Raw genomic sequence first — 23,856 nt, forward strand, 5'->3', positions numbered from 1 at the left:
CATAACTCTGATACCATGGGCTGAGTAAATGTTTCAAGGAAAGCAAATTATGTACCAATATCTTTCATGAAGAACAGATACAAAAATTCTTCATAAAATATTATACTGAACACCGTGGTACACAATAAAAGATGCTACTTCATGACCAAATAGGAGTTCATTCCAAGAATATAAGGTTAACCTAACCTGCTAATGAGAATCAGTATATTTCACCACATTGAAAGAGTAATGGGGAATAATCATATGATCATCTAAAGAGATGTAGAAAAAAATATTTGTGCAAATTCAACACCGATTTAAAAAAGTAAAAACTCTCAGCAAATTAGGAATTAAAGGAAACGTTTTCAATCTCATAACAAATATGTACCCTGCAAATTGCTGTTAACATCACTTTTAATGCAAAAATATTGAAAAGACCTGACCCTATGAGGATGAGAAAGTCTCATCTCACCCGGCTGGTATGGCTCAGTAGTTGAGTGTCAACCTCTGAGCCAGGAGATCACAGTTCAATTCCTGGTCAGGGCACATGCCTGGGTTGCAGGCTCGATCCCCACTGTGGGGCGTGCAGGAGGCAGCCGATCAATGATTCTCTCTCATCATTGATGTTTCTATCTCTCTCTCTCTCTCCCTTCCACTCTGAAATCAGTAACAACATATTTTAAAAAAAGAAAAAAGAAAGTCTCATTTCATGACTTCTATTCAACATTGTCCTGGTAGCTTTAGCCACAGCAGTAAGTTAAGGAGTGAACATAAAATTCATAAATATTGGAAGTGAAAAAATAAAACTGTCATCACAAGGAGGAAACATTTCCCACCTCTCTAATCTTGCCATTTGTGACAACATGGATGGACCTAGAGGGCATTATGCTAAGTGACATAATTCACTTATATGTGGAATCTAAAACACAAAATAAATGAACAAACAGAACAAAAACAAACTCATAGATACAGAGAACTAATGGATAATTGCCACATGGGAGAGAGGTTGGGTAGATGGGTTAAGAAGGTGAAGGGATTAAGAAGTAAGAAAGTGCCAGTTATAAAGTCAGTCAAGGGGACGTAAAATGCCTCATAGGGAATATTGTCAGTAATCCTATATACTACAGTGGGGCCTTGACTTACGAGTTTAATTCGTCCCAAGACCGAGCTCGTTAAGGAGCTCATTAACTCAAATTACTCTATCAACTCAATGCAAAAAATCTGCGGAGAGACAGCTGGTATCTCAAAAAACTTGTTAGTCAGGACACTCGTCAGTCAAGGCCCCACTGTATAGTAATAATCCTATATAAAAGCCTAAAAAGTAAGTCGACGGAACAGTGGAACAACCGGTCGCTATGACAGCACTGACCACCAGGAGCAGATGCTCAATGCAGGAGCTGCCCGGAGGCCCCAGAGGGAGGCGACCGACAGTGGCGGCAGGGGCAGGGCCAGTGAGCAGGTAGTGCCAGGCCGGCCAAGGCGGGTGCCAGCAGGTGCTGCCCAATTGCCCCACCAGTTGCCCCACAGATCAGCCCTGATAGCCAGCCAGACCTAGAGACCCTACCCACGCACAAATTTCGTGTACCAGGCTTCTAATGTTGTAATAACTATGCAATGGTATTAGGCTATGGGGAAGATCACTTTGATATAAATGGCAGCCCCGGTCACAGCAAGTACCAGAAACAGACACTAAGGTTCTCATCTCGCGGGTGGGCAGTGGGCAGCGGTCGCTGCAGGAAGAGGCACTAGCGGTCTTCTGTGGGTAACGGTGTGTGCCCCACTGTGTGTGCCTCCATCCTCTAATCCAGCTTAGGGAGACTTAGGTGATCAGGACCTGCCTTGGCCTTGAGTGTATGTGTTGGGGAGGAGCAACAGTCTTGCCACTGTGGCCCCTGGGGACAAGCGTGCTGTCTGTCCACAGGGTGGGTGATCTCACCCTGACCTGAGGAACACAAGCTGCTGGCAGTGCCCCCTTCTGTCCTGGCTCCTGAGGCAGGGGGGCCTGGGACACAGGCCCCAAGCCTGAGCTCTCTCGTCTGTTGATATTCCCCCACCCCCCTCCCCAGGACAAACTGTTGCCTTAACTGCTGAGCCGTTCCACTGGTAACAGCCAGCACCCCACAGCCATGCACAGCAGTCAGAGTGATCTCTCCATTGGCGACATCAGATCACTGCACCTCCTGTTCTAGCCAACCCAGGACGCACATCACACCTAAGAAAAGACCCAGGCCCTCACCATGGGTGATAGGCCCACTAGAGTCTGGCCCATACCTACCTCTCCCATCACATCTTCATTCTTTTCTCTTTCTTCCCTGGCTGCAATGGCCGTCCTGCCGGTCCTGGAATAGGCCGGCCGGCCACATTCCTGCCTTGCGGTCTCTGCATTTGCCATGTCATCCTCCAGGAATACTCTTCCTCTGGCTCCTCAGAGGACCCATCGCTCACATCTCCACTGAAAATTCACCTCCTGCAAGAAGACCTCGCTGACACCCTGTGTAACCTAGCACCCCCACATCACTCTAGCCCAGGGGTGGGCAACCTTTTTGTGAGTGCGTGCCAAAACCAGCAAAATCTCTGACTCAAAATTCTTCTGCGTGCCAACCCTAATTTTTTGAAAACATGTTATGGCTACTTGATATCTCTTAAGGTGTATGTATGTGAAGAACCTTGAAGAAATAATAAAATTCATTCGAGTGACAAAAACACAGTATATGATGATGAAAAATACATTTATTTTTTAATATATACATGTTATGTAAAATTATTTATTTATCTAAGATGCACCTACACTGAATTTATCTGAAAAATAAAAAAGTCGATATTAAGAAAAAAATTGTAAATGGGAGATTATAAGAGAGGGTTTCGCGTGCCAGCAAAAGTTACTGGTGTGCCATGTTTGGCATGCGTGCCAAGGGTTGCCCACCCCTGCTCTAGCCTCTTATCCTAGTTTGCGTTTCCTTATAGCAATTATTGTTTGAAAGTATATTGTGGACTTATCTCTTCCTTTCATTTGTGGATGCTCTGAGGGGAGGGGCTTCAGTCCTCTCAGTCACCAAAATATCCCAAGTGACAAGCATAGGTGCTTAGTAAGTATTTGTTGAGTAAATCAATAGAAAAAGTGGTGGATTCATAGGTAGAAACAGCATTTTCTCAGTCCCACCTACACACACACACACACACACACACACACACACGAGAGGACTCATTGGTATCAGCCTGAGTCCTGCCCCAATTTGCACAGGTGTCATTGCAGGAGCCCCATACTGGTAGAAGCTGCACTCAGTGGCTTTCTGGAGGCAGAAAGTCTTACAGGATGAGGTACCCAACATGGGAATGTACTTCATGGAAAAAGGGAGGTTTGGGGCCTCACAATGAAAACTGAATTTCAAGTCAAACTCTGGCTTACACAGAAAATTATTGATCAGTAAGGGACGCCGCTAAGGACAGAGAGGCTGGGAACAAAAAGGCCAGTGAGCCTGAGAAAAGGGGGTTGCTGCTCCATACTTTCCAGGGAGCCCATCTGGTAGGCTGGGTGGGCCGCTGCGAAGGCCACTCTGCGTCCTCTCTTTGCCCCTGGGTGTCCTATGTGGCTCACAGTGCACAGACTTTTCTTTCTTCTGCCCAAGAAGGGACTCTAGAGACTGGGCAGAGGAACACCGGGTTTTCTGACTGGCCAGCTTCAGCCCTGGAGGTTCAGGGCAGCCTACCATTTGAAACCTTAGTTTCTGGGACTCCTTGCCCATGACTGTTTAGTAAGGAAGGAGACTCCTGTCTGGGGAAGACTCACAGAATGGCTCAGGTTGTAATCACCAGGGGTGGGCAGCGGGGGTCACTGAAGGAAGAGAGATTAGCTGTCTTAGGCTGTTAAACGTTTGTCCTCTCTGCAGAGGGCCTCAGCCAGCAAGTTTCTGTGGGGTCGGCCTCTTGCCGCCATGCTCCAATCGGCGAATTTTGGTGTTGGAATATCCCAGGTCTTCGTCCAACTTTTGCACAGACTGATTTCTTTTTTTTTAATTTTATTTTCTTGTTTAGAGTATTACAAATAGTAATACATATGTCTCCTTTTTTTCCCCATTGACCTTCCCCTGGCTTCCCCTACCCCCCCCCACCCCCCCGGCACATGCCCTACCCCCCCTCAGCCCCCCTGCCAGTGTCTGTGTCCATTGGTTATGCTTATATGCATGCATACAAGTCCTTCGGTTGATCTCTTACCCCCCACCCTCCCGCAACACTCCCCAGCCTTCCCGCTGTAATTTGACAGTCTGTTCGATGCTTCTCTGCCTCTGTATCTATCTTTTTGTTCATCAGGTTATAATATTCTTTATTATCCATAAATGAGTGAGATCATGTGGTGTTTTTCTTTCACTTCCTGGCTTATTTCACTTAGCATAACGCTCTCCAGTTCCATCCATGCTGCTGCAAATGGTAATAATTCCTTCTTTTTTTATAGCAGCGTAATATTCCATTGTGTAGATGTACAACAGTTTTCTAATCCATTCACCTGCTGATGGAAGGCTGTTTCCAAATCGTAGCTATGGTGAATTGTGCTGCTATGAACATAGGGGTGCATATGTCCTTTCTGACTGGTGTTTCTGGTTTCTGGGTGTATATTCCTAGAAGTGGTATCACTGGGTCAAATGGCAGCAGACTAATTTCTTGAGTGCTCATCTCGGGACTGGCTTCTCTCATTCCACCTTTGCTGGGATAAGCATCTGTGGGGTCAGCCTCTTACCGCCATGCTCCAATCTCTGAATTTTGGGGCCGGAACAACCCAGGTCTTCTTCCAACTCTTGCACAGACTGATGTCTCTTAAGTGCTCATCTGGGGACTGGTTTCTCTGAGTCCACCTTTGCTGGGGTGACCAAAGGGGTAACTCCACAGGCCCGGTAGCCACCGAGCAGGCAAAATTTCCCCAAAGCTTTGGTAGAAGGCATGACAGTGACCAGGTGTAGGAGGAAAGTTGGGAGCCACTACTGCTGGAAAGAAACTCAGAACTCAACAGTCACTGTGCTGAGCACAGTCCTGCTAGGTCGTGCCCCGCTCATCTCTCTCCCAGGTTCTTGCTGAAGTCTTTGAATCTGGCATCCGAAACACAGCCTGGGCCATGAGTTCCCTAGAGAGAGGGTGGGTGTTGGCTGCAAAAGCAAGTCTGGGGGCCTAGGGCAGAGAAGGAGACCAGACAATGTTCCCCGTTCCCAGAGAAAACAGGACCCGAAAATAATTTCATTCAGGATCACCTCCATCTCTCCCACAACGGAGAAAAGATTTCCTACAGCCTGTCACTTCTGAGGGTTTAATGAAATGCCTTCCAAGTACTGAACAACCTAATATAAATCGTTTCAGGACCTCTGAGCATTGGCAATGTTGAAACCATTTAGATGCCTTTTCCCACAACACTGAACGCTAACCCTCTGGGACTTTTAAACCTAGATTAGAAGAAGGCCAAATACTGAGGCAGAGTGACCTGGAGGTTCAGAAGATTCGGGGTCCCAAGTCCAGGCTAACATCAACCCAACCTTCTGGGACACCATTTCCTCAGCCTCCCAGTCTCAGAACCACTTCACCGCATCACTCCCGGGGACCGAGCCCATGCTTTCCCCCAGGACTCAGCAGCTCAGTCTGGGATGGGTCTGAGGGGGCCCATGCCTAGGTCTACATGACAGCACAGTGAAGGCGACTGGGTTTGAAAGAGAGGTTCCTGAGGGGCGCTCAACAAGTCTTCCTCAAACTTCTCCATAGATCAATTGCCCACACAATGCACTTGACTTTTGCTAAGAGGCCAACCAGCAAAGGGTCTAAATGGAAGTATCTCATAGCCCAAAGGGAAGGCTACGAAGATAAAGATGAGAACCTTTCTGAACACTTGCCCAGGAAGGACACTTCACTTGTCCTCAGCAGTGAGCAGCAGCACTGGGGGTCTCTGAGAGGGCCCCAGGCCTCTGCTATTACATATAACTCAGGTAATTCTCAGGTATGATGGGCAAGCCAAAAGCATCATGGGGCAGCCAGCTGATGTTGTGTGTACACCACGTTCCTGTACAGATGCTGAGCTTCAGCCTACCTGCTGTGCTGCACTCACAGGGGAGAGTGAACAAGTTAGAGTCGATATAGAACATCCTGTCAGTCATCTCTCTCTCAAGCAAAGCTTATATAATGTTTCTGAGCCTGGAACCTAGGAGATGGTGAGGGGATGCTATATGCTTGATTGGCCAGTATGGTAAAACACCGTAATCCTCTCTCTTCTTCCTCCATCACCAAGAGATGGGGGGAAAAGGCAGAGATTGGAAATGCACACCAAGCAACACCCCCGTATCACTGCCTCTTATTCTTGTGCCGGTTCTTCCCAGAGAGATTGCATCCAGAGTGACCAGGTGTTCCATGATATCGCTGGTGAAGAAAATTTCTCTCTACTGTTAGTCACATCTCCTTTCCCTTCTCATGGGGGCTTTAACTATGTTTGGGGAGCAGGCAATAAAATGTAAATGTTTACAAACTAAAACATCAGTGAAAGACCCTTGTCCTTGGTGTGGTACTTTGGAGTGTGAGATTTTTCAATCCAATGAATGCTGCAAATCAAAACCAGATCGTGGTGTCACCTCACCTATTAGAATGTTAGCTATCACCTCACACCTAAAAACAAAATCAAGAAATAACAAGGGTTGACAAGGATGTGAAGAAAAGGGAGCCTTTGTGCACTGTTGGTGGAAAGAGTATGGAGGTCCCTCAAAAAATTAATAACAGAACTACCATATGATACAGCAATTCCATTTCTGGGGATGTATTTGAAGAAAACAAAACCTTAACTCGAAATGCCTGTTCAATGTGGCATTATTAATGCTAGCCAAGATATGGAAACAACTTATTTGCCCACCATGGGTGAATGGATAAAGAAAATGTGCTATATATACAATGGAGTATTATTCAGCCATAAAAAAGAAGGAAATTTTGCTATTTGTGACAACATGGAGAGACCTAAAGGACATTGTGCTAAGACAGAGAAAGACAAATACATTGTGATTTTACTTAAAACTAAACACAAAGAAACCAAGCTCATAGATACAGAGAACAGAGTGATGGTTGCCAAAGGTTGAGAGAAATGAATGAAAGGGGTCAAAACCTATAAATTTCCAGTTATAAGATAAATTCGTTGCAGGGATACAATGTATAATATGGTGACTATCCTATATAATAAAAGCCTGATATGCTGTGTCCAGTCATCTGTTCAACCAATCAAAGCATAATATGCTAATGATATGCTAAGGCCGATCAACCACTCGCTATGATGTGCACTGACCACCAGGGGGCAGACAGTTGACCAGTCGCTACGACATGCACTGACCACCAGGGGGCAGACGCTCCAACCGGTAGGTTAGCTTGCTGCTGGGGTCCTGCCGATCGGGACTGAGAGAGATGGGCCAGGCATGGAGCCTTCCTGTGGTCCCTTCCTGGCTGGCCAACCTCCCATGTCCCTCCCCTGCCCCAATTGTGGACCGGTGGGGTCCCTAGGCCTGGCCTGTGCCCTCTTGTAATCTGGGGCCCCTCGGGGGATGTCAGAGAGCTGGTTTTGGCCCGATCCCGCAGGCCAGGCCAAGGGACTCCACTGTGCACGAATTCATGCACTGGGCCTCTAGTAGTTAATAATACTGTATTGCATATTTGAAAGTTGCTAAGATAGTAGAGCTTAAAAGTTTTCATCACAAGAAAAAAATTTTCTTCGAGCCATGTAAACTGATGGACGTTAACTAGATTTACTGTGGTGATCATTTTGCAATCTGTACAACTATTAAACCACTATGTTGCACACCTAAAACTAATATAATGTTATAATTCAATTATACCTCACTCAAAAAAAATTAACAATATAAAAAGCCAAGCCCAGACTAGAATATATTCACAAAGTACTAGTATACAACTATTATTAAAACATATAAAACTATTATTAAAAATATATACATATAAACTATATATCAACAATATAAATAAGTTTTTTAAGTTTAAAAAAATAAGCAAGAGATCTGAAACAGTAATTCACAAAAGAAGATACCTGCGTGGCCAATTAACACACGTGAAAAAGAGCTCAGTATCAGTAATCATCGGGGAAATGCAAATTAAAACCACAAGAGACACTCATGCCTACTAGGAAGGCTAAAATCAATAATAATGTTTCAAAGATGTGGAGCAACTAGAACTCTCCTATATTGCTGGTAGGTGTGCAGAATGGTGCAACTACCTTGAAAAATTTTATGGTAACTTTTTAAAGTTAACATACACCTATCTTATGACCCAGCGATCCTACTTCTAAGTATTTGACCAACAAGGATGAAAACACATGTCCACATAAACTTGTTCAATAAGGTTCAATGCTAATGTCCATCAACTGGAGAACAGATAGATAAATTGTGGGATAGCTCCATACAATGGAATATCACACAGGAAAAAAAAAGAAAAACCACTGAGACAGGCAACAATGTGGATGGGTCTCAAAATATGTGTTGAGCAAAAGAAGGCAGCCACAGGCACACTTACAGCTTCAATTCCTTTTACACTCGAGGAGCCCAGGAACAGGAAAGCTCATCTGTGTGGACGAAGTCGGGGAGAAGATGGGAATGGACTGCAGGAGCAAGAGAGACTTTCCGAGTGATGGAAGTACTCTACATAGTGTTTAGTGTGGCAGTCACACAATGATCAAAACTCACCCAACTAAGAAAGTGTTTTATTATATATAAACTATACCTCAACAATAATAATCAATACGTGAGAAAAATAAAGACACCGTTCCCATTAGGTCATGCTCAGGCAGGTTCTGGCCATGTGTATAAAACAGGCACGATGTCATGTGGTGATTTTCTTGGGTACACTGGGGGGAGGGGAACTTAGGGGAGCACATGGGAGGGCTACGGTAACCGGCCTGTGCGTCTCCAAAAAAAAAAAAAAAACCACCCGAGTCACACCTGCTATGAAGCTAGCGCTGCACTATCTGCTTGGAGACCCAACGCAGATGATAATCAGAGAACACAAAATCAGCAAACCCAGAGAAAGGCTGCAAGAAACAAGTAAGTCGTGAACCTCACAAGCAGAAGGCAACCACGAGGCAGCAGAGATGATGGTCAATCACATCCCACACCAGGTTTAAGAAATACGGCCATACCCAAAAGGGCACGTGCAAGGTTGTTCTAAAACTGAAGCCAAGGTCTTCTTGTTCATCTAATCAAGAAAACTCAGTAAACAGAACTGAACGAATGTAATCAAGAATAGCACATTGGAGACGCTAAAGATCCTCAAAGAAGTAAATGCAGTTGTTCGTATGGAAAATAACACAATAATTAATAACATAAGAATAAACTGCGTTCAGCCATTTTCCTGTCCCTAGCAACAACTGTTCATTTTGTCATTCCTAAAGGCATAAGATGGCAAGGTGAGAATGCCCCAAGAGTGGCCACTGCTGTTTTGCAATGGACATCATCCAATAATGCCATAATGTACAGTTCTATGCTTTGCACAATACCATGGGGCCTGATAAAAATGCGATCCTGATTATTTTTGTCTTTGGGGTCTTAATTAGCTTCTCGTTAAACTACAAACATTATCATTGGAGCACACATGCTGGGACAGACAAATTGGAACACCGGATGCCAGCCTGGGAGGGTCCCCCGTGATTAACTGTCACGGTGCTGATGTGGACGGTCTGCTTAGTGCGTGTGCTAACCATCACACTGGAAAAACCCAACTGGCTTGTCTTTCGTTAAAAAAACAACAAGGTACAGGAACTGTATGCATGGGCTTGTGTGAATCCTATCACCCTGATCTCAGACACCTGAGGGTCAAGTGCTTGGAAGTATCTCCGGTAACCCACATCATCCATTCTCCTTTCTACTAACGAGGAAACCCACTCTTAATGTGGCAGTTTGCATAAATCATTATCCCCGGAACTGGCATTTTCACGAAATATTCCATCCTTGCAAATGCTCCGACTAAAACGCTTTTGTTGATTTTAAAAGCGTGAAAACACGGTGATGCGGTTAAAATGGGTGAGTTTACTTTTAAAGAGTCCGTAAAACAGAGATCTTTCGAATGAGGGCAAGGCAGCCTCACTAACAATCTCTTTTGTCTGAGGGGGACTGGAGGGAGGGAGTGGGGGAAGGGGTCAGCACACCATACAAATCTCAAAATGACAAAGTCATTGTTCAGTGAAAGAGGCTGGAATGCTTTCTACACACTTTCTCTGACATCTCCACACAATGAAATGCAAGGGTCAGTGGGACTGAGACAAGTAAAGGCAGTTCCACTCTTTTGCTTCTATAAAAGCAAGTGACCCAACCTATTCTACCCAAGTCTTAGGCTCGCTTTGTTCTCAATATCCAGATGCAGCAGCTTTTTCTTTGGCGCTCCCCCTCTGGAAAGAAATCACTGAAGACACCTCCTTCCCATTTTCTTTTTCTGGGGCATTTTCACTTCATAAAGCTGCAGTCAATGTGTTTTGTGTGAGGTGAGGAGGGAATGACATGTTCCATGGTGGTCCCCATCACTGCCTGCATTGGTGGCTCAAGTAGCCTCAGGATTAGCCCTTTGTGTTCCATGAAAGAATATGAAAAGTCAGTTATTTAAGCTCAGTCAAGCTGTTGATTTTTTGGGGGGGTTGGGTGGGGGAGACGGGGGTGGAGCTGGGAGGGAGGGAGATGAGGTTGTGTGGGGAAGAAAGGTTTTGCAATTCAGTTTTCCTCAATAAATTACGGCATTTTGCTGAGGGCAGCTGTGTGCGAGTTCACATGCTCAGAGCACTCCCAAGGTTTCTGAATGTTTTTTAAAGGCCTAAATACAGCTTCTACAGTTAACCTTCATTTTCATTTGTTTCGTTAGTAGGAAGACTTCTTGGAAGTGATGCTTAATGGCAAAAACTCTAGATAATTAAGACTCTTTTTTCAAATATGATCTAGAACCTTGAAACTTTCAGAAATGAGAAATATTTAGTCTTCAATGCTCTGTTTTGAAAACAACCGATTTTTGGTTCGGTGAGTCTACATGGGAACATGTCCTTTAAAATCTTTAGATAGTAAATCTAGAATCTCTGTGATATAAACTCAGGCTGTGATATTTATGGATCATAAAGCTATGATATTAGGAACATCATTTGTTTCACTAGCTTATTCCTTAATTTCTCCTAAAGACAAAATATCATAGAATGAATCAAATAGTCAAAGACTGCCAGGTGTCCAACAAACCAGGGGGCCCTGGCATCCCCCACCCGTACCCGTACCCCCACCTCCACCCCCGACAGAGTCAAAAGCCCAGCAAAGCCACAGTGAAGCGCAGCAAGGAACAAGGTGGCCTGCTGCCCAACCCTGAGTGCGGATGCACTGCCGCCTGGAACCAGTAAGGAAAGAGGAGGAAATCGTCTCCCACAAAGACTTTGTCAGGTGCCCACAAATAGGAGAGAGAAATCTAAATACACCAATGTCCATTTCAGAAGCAGCTATGGGCACAGTTCAGGGGCAACCACCATGTGGTGCAACACAAACCAGATTATCGGCCTTGCTGATTTTCAGTTAAGTCCACCAACTGGGAATAGTAACATCTTCAAAGAAGACAGACATGCACACACATGCTAGTCTTTCCTTAAAATTACATGGTGAGCAGTCACCTGTTGAAAGACATTGGTTGGGGCTCAACTGTCTAAAGGTTCAACTATAAATTCCTTAGACAAGTTTTCAATACCCTGTAAAAGATAGGCCCTGATTCATCTAGAACAGTGATGGCGAACCTATGACACGCGAACTCATTTTTTTGGTTGATTTTTCTTTGTTAAATGGCACTTAAATATATAAAATAAATATCAAAAATATAAGTCTTTGTTTTACTATGGTTGCAAATATCAAAAAGTTTCTATATGTGACACGGCACCAGAGTTAAGTTAGGGTTTTTCAAAATGCTGACAAGCCAAGCTCAAAAGGTTCACCATCACTGACCTAGAGCCTACATAAATCGCACGTTCCAGCCATTTGGTTTATAGTTTGAAATGTGCATCTAGCTACTTGACTTGAAAGGGTTATATCAACAATGTAATTTGCTGCTCGAGGGTATGTATTTCTGTCCACACACATGCACACACATACTAGTATACATATAATATTGCTCTGACAATCTCTGCTGTGTAAAACCAAATATATCAGATCTCCTAGTCTCACTTGACAGAAAAGAAGGGTACTGCCTACCAAATAAAGTCTTGGAATTGGGAACTTAGATCCTTTATTGATCGTTTTTCAGAGTACTCAAATTTTAAACTGTGGCTTGGTCATCCCATTTAATAAAACCATAAGGAGTACTTTTTCCCCCATAAAAAAAGGAGAGATTTATTGTATGCAATTTATGCATCACTTATAGTATAGAACAAATGCATTTCCAATTACCAGTATTAGTACAATGTAGAATCATCCACTGTTCCTAAAGTTTTAATGTTAAGTTATACTACTATTTTTATTTATTTATTTTTTCTAAAGAGATTTATTTGTACACACACCGATGAAGGAAAGAAGTCTTCTGACAAATGGAGATGATTAAGATTCTGAAGTAGCTGACTTTGGGACCTCCTACAGTGGGAAGACTTGCTTTGCTGCATTCAGATGTTGGGTCTATTCGCCTAACACTTCAGCAGGCTTTCTCAACGGGTCTCCCTCCTCCGGGACCTGATTTCCTAATTCCTTCTGATATACAAGCTGGCGCTGCAGGTAGTTTGTGTTACTCTTCTGTCCATCCCATGAAGCATAAGACATTAGTGTCATTGTTGGCAGAAGTTATGGTCTACTGTTTTTAACAAAACCTCAAGAAATGTGCAGTTGCTTTCATCACATCTAACCCTCCTTCCCTGTTCACACAGTATTACTACAGAGCCATACATGTCACACCTCAAACACATGTGCATCAGATTATGTGTAAATATAGTTCTCTACTTCCTGAGCATTCTGATGCTCATACACCCAAAAGCGTCACAATTTCTCCAGTATTAGGCTTATCACAAAACCAAGGAAGAAAGTTCTTGAAAATAGTAGTCCTTGAATTAAATTTTACCAATCAGCAAACATTTCCAAAAGCATTTTTGCAGAAGTGAAAGGAGGTTTGCATACAATGAATTCTGCAGCCAGAAAAAATAAGAGGCCAGAACCACAATTTCAAAAAGATTTATATCTCAGATACCATGGAGTCATACTATATGGGCATTTCTACAGGTTTTGCTGAGGAAGAGATGTAGATACTAAATGACCAATAATTTAAATATTATTAGACACTGAAGGCCTGGTGCATGAAATTCATGCACAGGGCGGGGGAGGGGGGGGAGGGAGAAAAGTCCCTCAGCCCAGCACAGGCCCTCCCACAGTCCGAGAGCCCCGCGATTGATCGCCCCAAAGAGGTAGGCTCTGCCTACTTGGCCAGGGCTATACGATGGAATTCCCCCCCCCCCTGCCCCCAACCACAGTGCTGCCGCCAGGTAGCCTGGGCCTCCCTCTTTGGGGCAATCGATTGTGCCCTGCAGAGGGAGGCCCCACACACCCACCACAGCACCGTCACTGGGTAGCCTGGGCCTCCCTCTTTTGGTGGCCTAGGCCTCCCTGTTTGGGGTGATCATGGAGCCCCCCCCCCCCCCCCCGATTGATCACCCTGCTGGCCTGGGCCTCTCTCTGCAGGGCAATCATGCGATCAATTGCACCCTGCAGAGGGAGGCCTCGCCCACAGCCACAGCCCTCAGGTCAGTGGCCTGGGCCTCCCTCTTTGGGGCGATCATGGGGTGATGGCCGGGCCCCCAACCAATCGCATCACACCCGCCTTGGCTGGCCTGGCGCCAGTGGGTGTCACAGCGTGGTCATCAGGAAGGTTGTCCAGACGGTCGTTCTGCTGTTCGATTTGCATATTACGTTTTTATTATTATAAATTCTGACAGGGATTTCCCTCAATAAGATACTCTCATTATGTGATCAAAAACCAAAAAGGGCCTCAGAGAGGGCACCAAGAAAAAAACAACAAAAAAACAAAAAGGAGCAGTTTGCTTTTTCCTCAGGTGCATAATGAGTAAACCTCAAAACCTTAAAAATAAAAGTCTCCAGTTTATCACTAACTAGCTGTGTGATCCTGGAAAAATTCTGTAATTTCTCTGAGACTCATTTCTTTCACCTGTAAAACCTACACGCAAATTTTATGGCCCTTATGGGGTTGCTGGGGAAATAAAATGAGATATTATACAAATAAAGAATTTAAAAAATGAGGCTTGACACCCAGGACCCAACCCCTAGGATTACTGTTATGTGTGGGTAATTTGGACTTTCGCCTTACGTGGCTCTGACTTTAGAATTCCCAGGCAGAGTAATTCCACTGTGTTTAGAAAGTCAAGATATCTAAAGAGAAAAATTAAGTAAATTCAACTTTATGAAAAAAATGCCACAGGAAGGGGGAAAGACAGACAGACAGAAACATCAATGATGAGAATCATTGATTGGCTGCCTCCTGCACACCTACTGGGGATTGAGCCCACAACCCGGGTAGGTGCCCTTGACCGGAATGGAACCCAGGACCCTTCAGTCTGACGCTCTATCCACTGAGCCAAAACCAGCTTCTTATTTCTTAGAGTCAGATGTCACCTGTTCCCTAACCATCATGCTTGAAGCAGCCCCCATAGTCTCTGCAAACCCTTGCCTGTCCTTAACGCACTAGCAGTCTACAGGAATCACTACAAAATGATTCTGTGTATCTGTGTCCAGCATAGGAATGCAAATTCCTAGAAGCCAATACCCAGTTCACTGCTCCACACAGCACATCCTAGAACAGTGCCTGGCACACGAGACATGCTCACAAAACACTGACTGAATGACTCTGAGGCTGAAATGAAATATGGTCAGCACAGAACGAGACCCATTGTTACAGGACCCTTTCCCTTTTGTAGGGCACATAGTGTGTTTTATTGCAGCATAGAGTGATTAAGGAAAGCTTCACTAATGGGGAAGAGAGACTTGCTGGTCCTTAAAGGGTGAACAATTAATATGGCCCATTTGAGGAGGGACGAAAGGTTCAAATACGCACGCACACACACACACACACACACACACACACACACAGGAACACAGGAACACATCAAGAGTCAGTCTAGCAGGCATGTGAAGTTTCTTCCCAGGAGTTGTAGAGAGGTTAACGGGCTAGGGAATATGAATTTTACTCTGTAGGCCTGGGCACCTTTATAACACAAATCACCACAGAAGCAGCAAAATCTACTGAGACACAGAGGCTAAGACGGTGTTGCATTGTGAGAAATGGCTCAGTGTTAGGGGGCTGCTCCACAGCCAGTCTCAGGAGAAGTGGGAGCCTGATGATGTCTCGAAGGGTCTTAGCCATCTGTGACATATTAGTCTCTGGTTCAGGGAAGTTCTTAAGTTCCGAAATAAGCAAATATACTCGCATCTGAAAGCAAAGAACAAAGGTATCTGCTGATCTCAGGGGATCATGGGCAGGTTAATCTGTGCACCACGGTATTCACAAGGCAAAGGCAGAGGAGACAAAGAACTAATAGGAGGCAGACCTTTCTTATCATTACGGTAAATGAGTTGTCTGAGATCTCACTTAAGGGAATGGGAAGGAATAAGCTGAGGGAAAGTATATGGGACAAACACTTTAAAGCATGACAAAAATAAAAAATTAAAATAATCAAGCATCTTTTAAGGTTTATCAAATATAGCACGAAAGAGCAGAATCACAAAAAATGAGTTCGAACACCCTTGACACTAACTATATCCTTTTTTAAAAAAATGAACAGCTCCCTTCAAGCTCCTCCCCCTCCCCATCTCCACTCTCACCTGATGACAGAGAGAAGAGTGTGGCTCCCAAGTGGAAACTCGACTTCAGAGGCATCTGCTGTGCCCTTTTCCTCTCATCTTGGGTCAAAGGTCACTTCCTAGTAGCTTTGCCACCCCCCTGGACCAGACTCCCTAAATGCCTCTAGCTCCCAGCCCCAGCTCCCCTGCCAGGACTTCCTCTGTGCACTCTAGCATCCCAACCTCAGCAGGGCATTGATTTCTGGACGGCTCCCTCCCGCGATGTGAGGCTCGGAGAGGACCCTTGCCTGGAGGCCTTCATGCCTTCCTGACCACTGCATCTCAGGACCTCAACTCTAATCCTTGTGTATTGAAGGGAGGGTTGCGAGAGAGGGCTATGCCTCCTACTACCACGATCCTACACGTAAACTACAAAACCCAAATAATGCAACACCCAATGACACCTTCCAAGACTCTACGTTCCACATGGGCCTGACTTCTTGGAGTTAAACACCTCAAAAGAGGCGTCTGCCCTCATCTCACCTTCCTCCTCTCTCTCTGATGTTCAGCTGCTGAAATCTGGCCTCCTTCGATCGTGACCTGCTCCAGCTGGTCCCTAGACACTTCCCGATTGCCAAATCCAACTGGCAACTTTCTGGTTACCATCTCCGTTGCACTTAGCACACCTGTCCTCTGGTTTCTCCAATACTGACCTTCCTCCTCTCTTCCTGGTGGTTCATTCTTTGTTTCCTCCACTTGGCCTCACTTTCTCTATTTTCTCTTTAAATATCATGGCTTCCATAGAGTTCTGATCCTGGCCCCTAAAAATGCTGTACTGTCTGGGCCAGGGGTCCTCAAACTTTTTAAACAGGGGGCCAGTTCACTGTCCCTCAGACCGTTGGAGGGCCGGACTATAGTTTAAAAAAAAACTATGAACAAATTCCTATGCACACTGCACATATCTTATTTTGAAGTTAAAAAAAACAAAACAGGAACAAATACAATATTTGTATTTGCATGTGGCTCGCAGGCCGTAGTTTGAGGACCCCTGGTCTGGGCAATCTTATTCATCCTGAACAGATTCAACTGCTACCCACTCAGTGAACAACATGTGGGCTCCACTGTCTTCCCAGGTCACGGTCTTCAACACCAGACCCGTACTTCCAACTACCCACAAGAGACTCTCCACCTGGAGGTCCCATAACTTCCTCCCAACAACAGAAGGGCAGAGCTGGGGTTGGAAATCAGATATGATGCATGCTAAAGCATTACCCACTCTCCCTCCTATTATAACTTATCACACAGCATTGCAATTACCGACTTTCTGTCTCTCCCAGGAGAGTGTGCCTCAGGAGAAACAGAATTAAATCAAAACGCCACATCCCCAAGCCCATCACAGTGCCTAGCATGCAAGATGAATGAAGGTAAAGGCTCCATCTTTTTTATTCTTACATCCCAGCACATAATGAGTTGAATAAACAACTGGTGGAAAACACAAAAAGGAAGATGTTATAAAAATGAGAAATCCTAAAAAGAATTACAAATCCAAATATCACAGATATATAATATAAGCATTGTTTTCCTTTTTGGGAGAAATGCCAAGATTTCCCACTATATATCTGGTTGTAATCATATTCACAAAACAACATATCTGCCCATCAAATATTATAAAAATTACATATGGCACCTTTATTAATTAAATCACTGTTTTTAAAAAATCGAAGACTAGATTTATGCTGCTGTATTTTGTGCTATGATATGAAGAAATCAAGCACTTAAACATGTAAATTTTAATTACTGCCTATATGTTTTTGTTTGTTTACTCAAATATACTATGGTTCGATGGCCAAAGTCCTAGTCAAAGAATTCCCCCTCAGTGGTATGTTATGCCTGAGGTCTTGATAAAGATCTTATACTATTTGTATTTTAATCACTATTTTCATATTTAGTGTTAACACATGAAGAACTATGTTCTTACTTAAATGACTTGGTTTTAAAAATACTGTTAATACTCAAAGCTGTTATGATTTTTAAAAAAGCAAACAAACAAAACGTGTTTGAACACCACTTTGATAAGCCAGATATCTACTGCCAGTTATCGGCTAACTTATCTGATAAGCCCAGGGCAACCCTGAGGTAACCTGCAGACTGTTGCTATTTTGTATTGCATAAATTATTTATTTCCTACGATATATTTAAAAACTTCCCTCTCTTCTGGCCTCCCCTTCCAAAAAGCTTCGTAGGTGAAAAATTTCTTCATTCACCACAACTGTGTCAATTCAGTTGCAAAATCCCACACATTAGCCCCACCGTTCCTGCTAACTCCTCACTGAATGCAGAAAGAGTAAAAGACACACGATTTCAAAATTAGCTGTGTCGGTCCTCTTTCTCGTCAACGAGGCGGCGGAGCAGCAGACGCAGAGATGCAGATCTTTGTGAAGACCCTGACTGGCAAGACCATCACCCTTGAGGTTGAGCCCAGTGACACCATTGAGAATGTCAAAGCTAAAATCCAAGACAAGGAGGGCATCCCACCTGACCAGCAGCGTCTGATTTTTGCGGGCAAACAGCTAGAGGATGGTCGCACTCTCTCAGACTACAATATTCAGAAAGAGTCCACCCTGCACTTGGTGCTGCGTCTCAGGGGTGGCATCATCGAACCCTCCCTCCGCCAGCTCGCACAAAAGTACAACTGCGACAAGATGATCTGCCGCAAGTGTTATGCAGGCCTGCACCCCCGTGCTGTCAACTGCCGCAAGAAGAAGTGCGGCCACACCAACAACCTGCGCCCCAAGAAGAAGGTTAAATAAGGCCCCTCCACCAACTCCTTGGGTCCACAGGGCAGCCTTCTACCTGAACCCTGTGATGCTGGGGCCTCAATAAAGTTTCTGTTTTGTTGACTGGGAAAAAAAAAAAAAATTAGCTGTGTCACTGTATGGTATTAGCATGGAGAGGAACAGCTAACTATCAAAAAAAAAAAAAAAAAAAAAAAAAACACAGAAAAAAACCCCCAAACAAAAAGTAAACAAAACCCACAAATGTCCAAACAAATACAAATCTTTTGTTGAAGTCCAAGGGGCAAAGTTAGGTTAATAACCTCTATCTGACCAGCAAATCTGCTCACATTTGAAACAGAATTTTCTTATCTATCATTTAGTCAGTGGAGTTATAAAATCTGTCCCTGACTTCTGACTTGCTCCTGCCGAGTACACCAACTACAGCCATATGAGCAAACTGGAGGGTGTATTCTCAGGCCTCTCCCCTCAATTCCTCAGCATCAGAAGTTCTAAACACAATGAAGTGCTAATCCAATGGTCCACATTTCTCAACTCTTACTTACAAAATCCATCAGTCTTACAGAAAAACGAATCAAATGTGCATGTTCTGGATTAAAAAGCTCACCCTGGCTGGTTTGGCTCAGTGGATAGAGGGTTGGCCTAAGGACTGAATGGTCCTGAGTACAATTCCAGTCAAGGGCACATGCCCAGGTTGTGGGCTCAATCCCCAGTGAGGGGCATGCAGGAGGCAGCCGATCAATGGTTCTCTCTTATCATTGATGTTTCTATCTCTCTCTCCCTCTCCCTTTATCTCTGAAATCAATAAAAAATATATTTAAAAAATAAAGATAAATAAAAAGCTCACATGGGCAAATACAATAATTACATTAGTTCTGTATCTATTTGATTCTAATTCTTCAGAAGAGCATGAGCCTATGCATATCTTTAGGAAGGAAAAAAACATTCAACAGGACAGTGTTACTGTCAATATTCTGATGAGTGGAGAGCTGAACTCCCTACTCATGAAGATATCTAAGCTCTTCAGTTTGCTTCCTATTTGTTACTATAAATCCTGCCACACTCTTTCTGTCTTAAGAATACTAGATATGTAGATAGGGAAGGATCACTTCCTACACAAGAAAACACCAGCGGTAACCTCTTCATTAGGAAATTCCCAGCTCTTTTTAAACTTGTGTTTCAACTAACTCAGCTGTTAGATTGAGGACTACATTCTGTGAGCTTCTCTGAGCAAAGGAGGAGCTGCAGGTCATAAGGATGGTTACCCAAAGAATCTGATGAGAAACGTAAAAATTGAGAGCCTTCTGCTATCAGCAACAGGCTTTGCTAATGCCATTGAAAGCAAAGGCAGACAGGCAATTTTCTACTCTCACCGTTCTGAAAGAGACTAACAAAACTCTTGGGAAGGGTTGATGAGCTGGACGAGAGGCCTAAAAGTCACGTCCGTTCCAGAGCCCCATGCAATTGAGAGGGCACTGTTTTTCACACAGATAAAATGTACGACACATGCATGGTCCCACCTGAGGAGGACTTCAACTTCAGAATTTTATTAGAAGACTGAGTCAAAGTAGATCAAATTTTCTTTAAAACACTAACACTCCCTCCTCCTCAACCCTCAAAAAAACAAAAACCCAAACTAGATCAACTTCCAAAGCACAGCCCTGAGGTGAGTCAAGCTGATTGTCATTTTGACCTTGCTCTGCTTTCATTCCGGAGCCTACTTAGAAATGTAGCGAGCAACCCTCTTCATTCGGCTCAGCTAGCAGAGCTAATAGGCTTCTAATTAATTTCCAGAAGATGGCTGTTATAGCTAACAGGTTTTAAACATTTGGTTGATTGGGGAAAATGAATTGAATATAATGTATTTGATTTGGAAAATTAGTTTTCATTCTGTGTGCTTACCATAATGGTGTTTATTTTAAGTTTACATGATTCCATTAAGAGTCCCAGAACACCACCAGGTTGTTTTCGGCCTTACAGAGTCCTATCCAACTTTAAAAAAAAAATAAAAAAAAATCGATTTACATTTTTATTTTTGTTGGCCTTTGTTTGAGGGCAGGCCAAATTCATTTTTTGTGGCTTTAATAAAACTCTTCGCTTGCTAATAAAGTAACAGGCCCAAATACTTCAAAATGATGCCTGTGATACCTCAGTCAGAGGCCCACACATTGAATGCAAATCCGCTGGAGAAAGGCCTGCTCGAAGTGAGATGAACCAGTTACTGCACTGCTTAGGAAGGTTCACTTGATTCCTCCTGACAACCATTTAAACAATGAATGTTGGGAAATGTCCCTCAAAGAGTCAACAACAATGGCAGGGATCAGAGCTTTTATATTTAGCAAATGCTGTTTTTAAAAGACGAAAATATTTCTTCCTGAAGGGATTACGGGAAGCCTTATTAAAGACACCTGCAAACAAAACCAGTGACAACAGATCTTTATCATAATTGATAACTGAGTTATCCTTTATACAAAGCTCCTTTCTTGGAGGCAATAATGTGGAGATTTACCTTTGCTATTAGATTCACGAAATCAGCTAATTGGGACTACTGGTATGCAACAATGATATGATTCACCAAGATTAAGAGAGCAAAGAATGAGAAGAAGAAAAAAAATACAACCTTGTCTCTCAGGTTAAAGAAAAGCACAGTGAGACTAGCAATTTCTCTCTGCAGGCTGGGAATGTTTTGCACTGAGATCAGGTAGCATCTATTCCCGTGCATGACATATTTTAGCTAACTATCATGTGCTAAGCCCAGGCAGCCAGCTTTGGAAACCCAACCTTGGCCTAGCTGACAGTGGCAAGGGAAAGGAACCTTTCATAGAGTCTTCTCAAAGTCATAAACCATCAGGTCAAAACGTGACACTGTGTCAGTCGAAGACCGCTTCTTGGGGATGTATTTCATAGCGAAACCCAGCAGGACACATTTATAAAGTAAGTACGCAAAAGAGAAAAAGAAATCAGGCACCTTTGTTTGCAGTAGAAGCCCTCTGCCTGAGTCCCAGCTTGCCTCACCTTGGTAAACAGTAGATGGATGCCTTTGCCCAGGGGCTGTTTGCAGTCAGATAGTCATTGCTGCATTTCTGGGTCACTAACAGGAATGCCTGCAATCATCTCTGGCTTACCATTGACTTTTCTGACATAGCTGATTTTCCAAACTGAGTGATTCTGGTTCCTTTTAGAACAGTGGCTCCAGAAGAGTCAAGAAGGAGGGGGGACTATCAGGATCAAGCCATAACTGCACACCCCAATGGTAGCACTTCTACTTCCTGGCCTTCAATCGAGTTCATGATTAGACCACCGTACACTGGCACTTAGGGAAAGTGAAAAGGGGTTCGCGAAGTATGAGCGACAGCAGCGGGGATGGCAGAATAGGTGCAGCCTTTGATTAATGCATTTCATTTCCAAAACAAACACTTGGAAATGAAGAAGAGAGGCCCCCAGCCTGAATCCCTGCCGTGTAGACAGAATTAGACAACAGAAGAAACATCCCACCTGAGCAACAGCAGCGAATGAGGAGATGAAAGATGGGACGACCCAGCATTATTCTTTAAAACCCCAAGTTCATAGACAAAGCAAATGCTTTACAGAAGGCATTTCTATGGGATTGTTGGTTTTCCTTAAAAAAAAAGACACCTTAAGACTTAGAGCAATCTACGTGTGAAAGAAAAGCTGCCTAGAAAAACAAAAAAGACATTTTCTGAGATGACTTTGATCCTGTACTCAAAGTATTGGCTTAATCGGACTTGCCTTTAAAGGCTTTGCATCTGCAATAACTGCTCTCTATTGTCCTTGCTTAACAAAGTATTATTTTCACCTTATTATTACTAATCTTTTCTTTGTAAGTAACCACACCTGGTTTTATCCACACACACTCACAAAAAAAACGGTGCGGTAAATATTTTTCCTTTGTGGTAATACAATGCATAATTTAGTTAATCTAGGCTATCTTTCCGTGAGAGGTGATTGTTTCTATATTATGAAATGTGCTCGCAGTAAAGTGGACCTGGCGCCAGATACCTGGAAGGCAGGTGGAGAACCACTTACCAAGCATGTAGCTGCTTTGAACCAACCTCGGCATGACTGTGTAGCCACTCCTACACACAAGGCATTACTCATGTTAACTTAGCCTCCAAACCATCACCACACCTTACTTTGACAAACATGGCCTTTTCTTAAGATAACATGACACATCGCCAGGCTGAAAGGCCCACCCTTAGCCCCCATGAGAGGGCCTTGAAAAGTTAGCAACTTTCCGTCTTCTGTCTGAGAACTTGACATTACTGTTACGTTACCTGCATGAAATCTAGAAAAGTCAGGGGCAGCAAGTCATCCATATGTCCAATGTCTTTGGAGAAACGATTTAAAATTCTTCCTGGAAGAAGAGGATATGAGAAATTACTCATTTCCCCTGATAGGTCCTTTAGGAGAAACAATTCACAAATAAATCAAAACAATATTTTAAATGCATATGTATTTAATACAGTACACATTCGTATGATGTCAGTGGTAAAGAAAAAGGAAAGAGGATTGACACCTAACAAAAAACAAAAATACTACCAAATGGCAGTGGGCAGGGAGCTATTTGGCCCTGATTTTTAAAAGACTGGAGAAATGCTGCCTCTGCAATCCTCCCACAGGCGCCCGGGCTCCAGCAGGAAGCACAGGGTGTGCCCAAGTGAGGCCTGGAGCAACTGGAGGCTGTCACGCTTGGCCAGGCCACGCCATGACAAGCTGGGCCCCAATTTTCCTGTCTCAGGCTTAGGAAACACAGACTCCAGTAGCTGTCCTTCGGTGATGCTTTTGGCAGCCCCAGTGACAACTTTTCTTTAGAGACCAGGGGTGGGGAATGTCCGGCCCGAGGGCCGCATGAAGCCTGTAAAACCAATTGGTCCGGCCCTGCCAAGGCATGAGGGGTGAGGAAATTAAATGTGATAGCAGGCTAATTTTTAAGCTGATAACTTTGTATGGCCCACAAATGATGTTATAGATATCCAAATGGCCGTTGGCAGAAAAAAGATTCCCCACTCCTGCTTTAGAGGGTGAATCTGAGGATTAAAGGACCCAATGCCAAGGGTGAGGCACGTAAACGGGTCCTCAAAAAACAAACAAAACTCAGGGTGAGAAAAATTACTGTTACTCAAGGGCTCTGCAGCATGTCACCTGGGGAAGTCGACTAATCAAAACGCAGATTCTGATTCAGTAGCCAAAGGTTGCAGTCTGAGATTCTGCATTTCTACCAAGCTCCCAGCGGTGCCCTTTCTGCTGATGCGCAGACCAGGTTTGACAAACAA

The 23,856-nt window shown here is 43.9% G+C and overlaps 2 protein-coding genes across 4 annotated transcripts in view; one reads left to right on the forward strand and one right to left on the reverse strand.

The window, feature by feature from the left end:
- ABCC4 (ATP binding cassette subfamily C member 4) overlaps positions 1 to 23,856 on the reverse strand; it is a 237,282-nt gene that overhangs the window by 66,651 nt on the left and 146,775 nt on the right. For all 3 annotated transcript variants that reach the window (XM_059684967.1, XM_059684966.1, XM_059684968.1), the window contains one exon: positions 22,858 to 22,937. In XM_059684967.1, the coding sequence (XP_059540950.1) occupies positions 22,858 to 22,937 (80 nt within the window). The remainder of the gene's footprint in view (positions 1 to 22,857; positions 22,938 to 23,856) is intronic.
- On the forward strand, positions 18,150 to 18,667 carry LOC132228485 (ubiquitin-ribosomal protein eL40 fusion protein-like). The gene has a single exon (XM_059684963.1). The coding sequence runs from the start codon at positions 18,191 to 18,193 to the stop codon at positions 18,575 to 18,577; it is 387 nt and encodes a 128-aa protein (XP_059540946.1). The 5' UTR covers positions 18,150 to 18,190; the 3' UTR covers positions 18,578 to 18,667.

The sequence above is a fragment of the Myotis daubentonii genome, chromosome 2 (genome assembly GCF_963259705.1).
Source record: "Myotis daubentonii chromosome 2, mMyoDau2.1, whole genome shotgun sequence".
Taxonomy (NCBI): Eukaryota; Metazoa; Chordata; class Mammalia; order Chiroptera; family Vespertilionidae; genus Myotis; species Myotis daubentonii.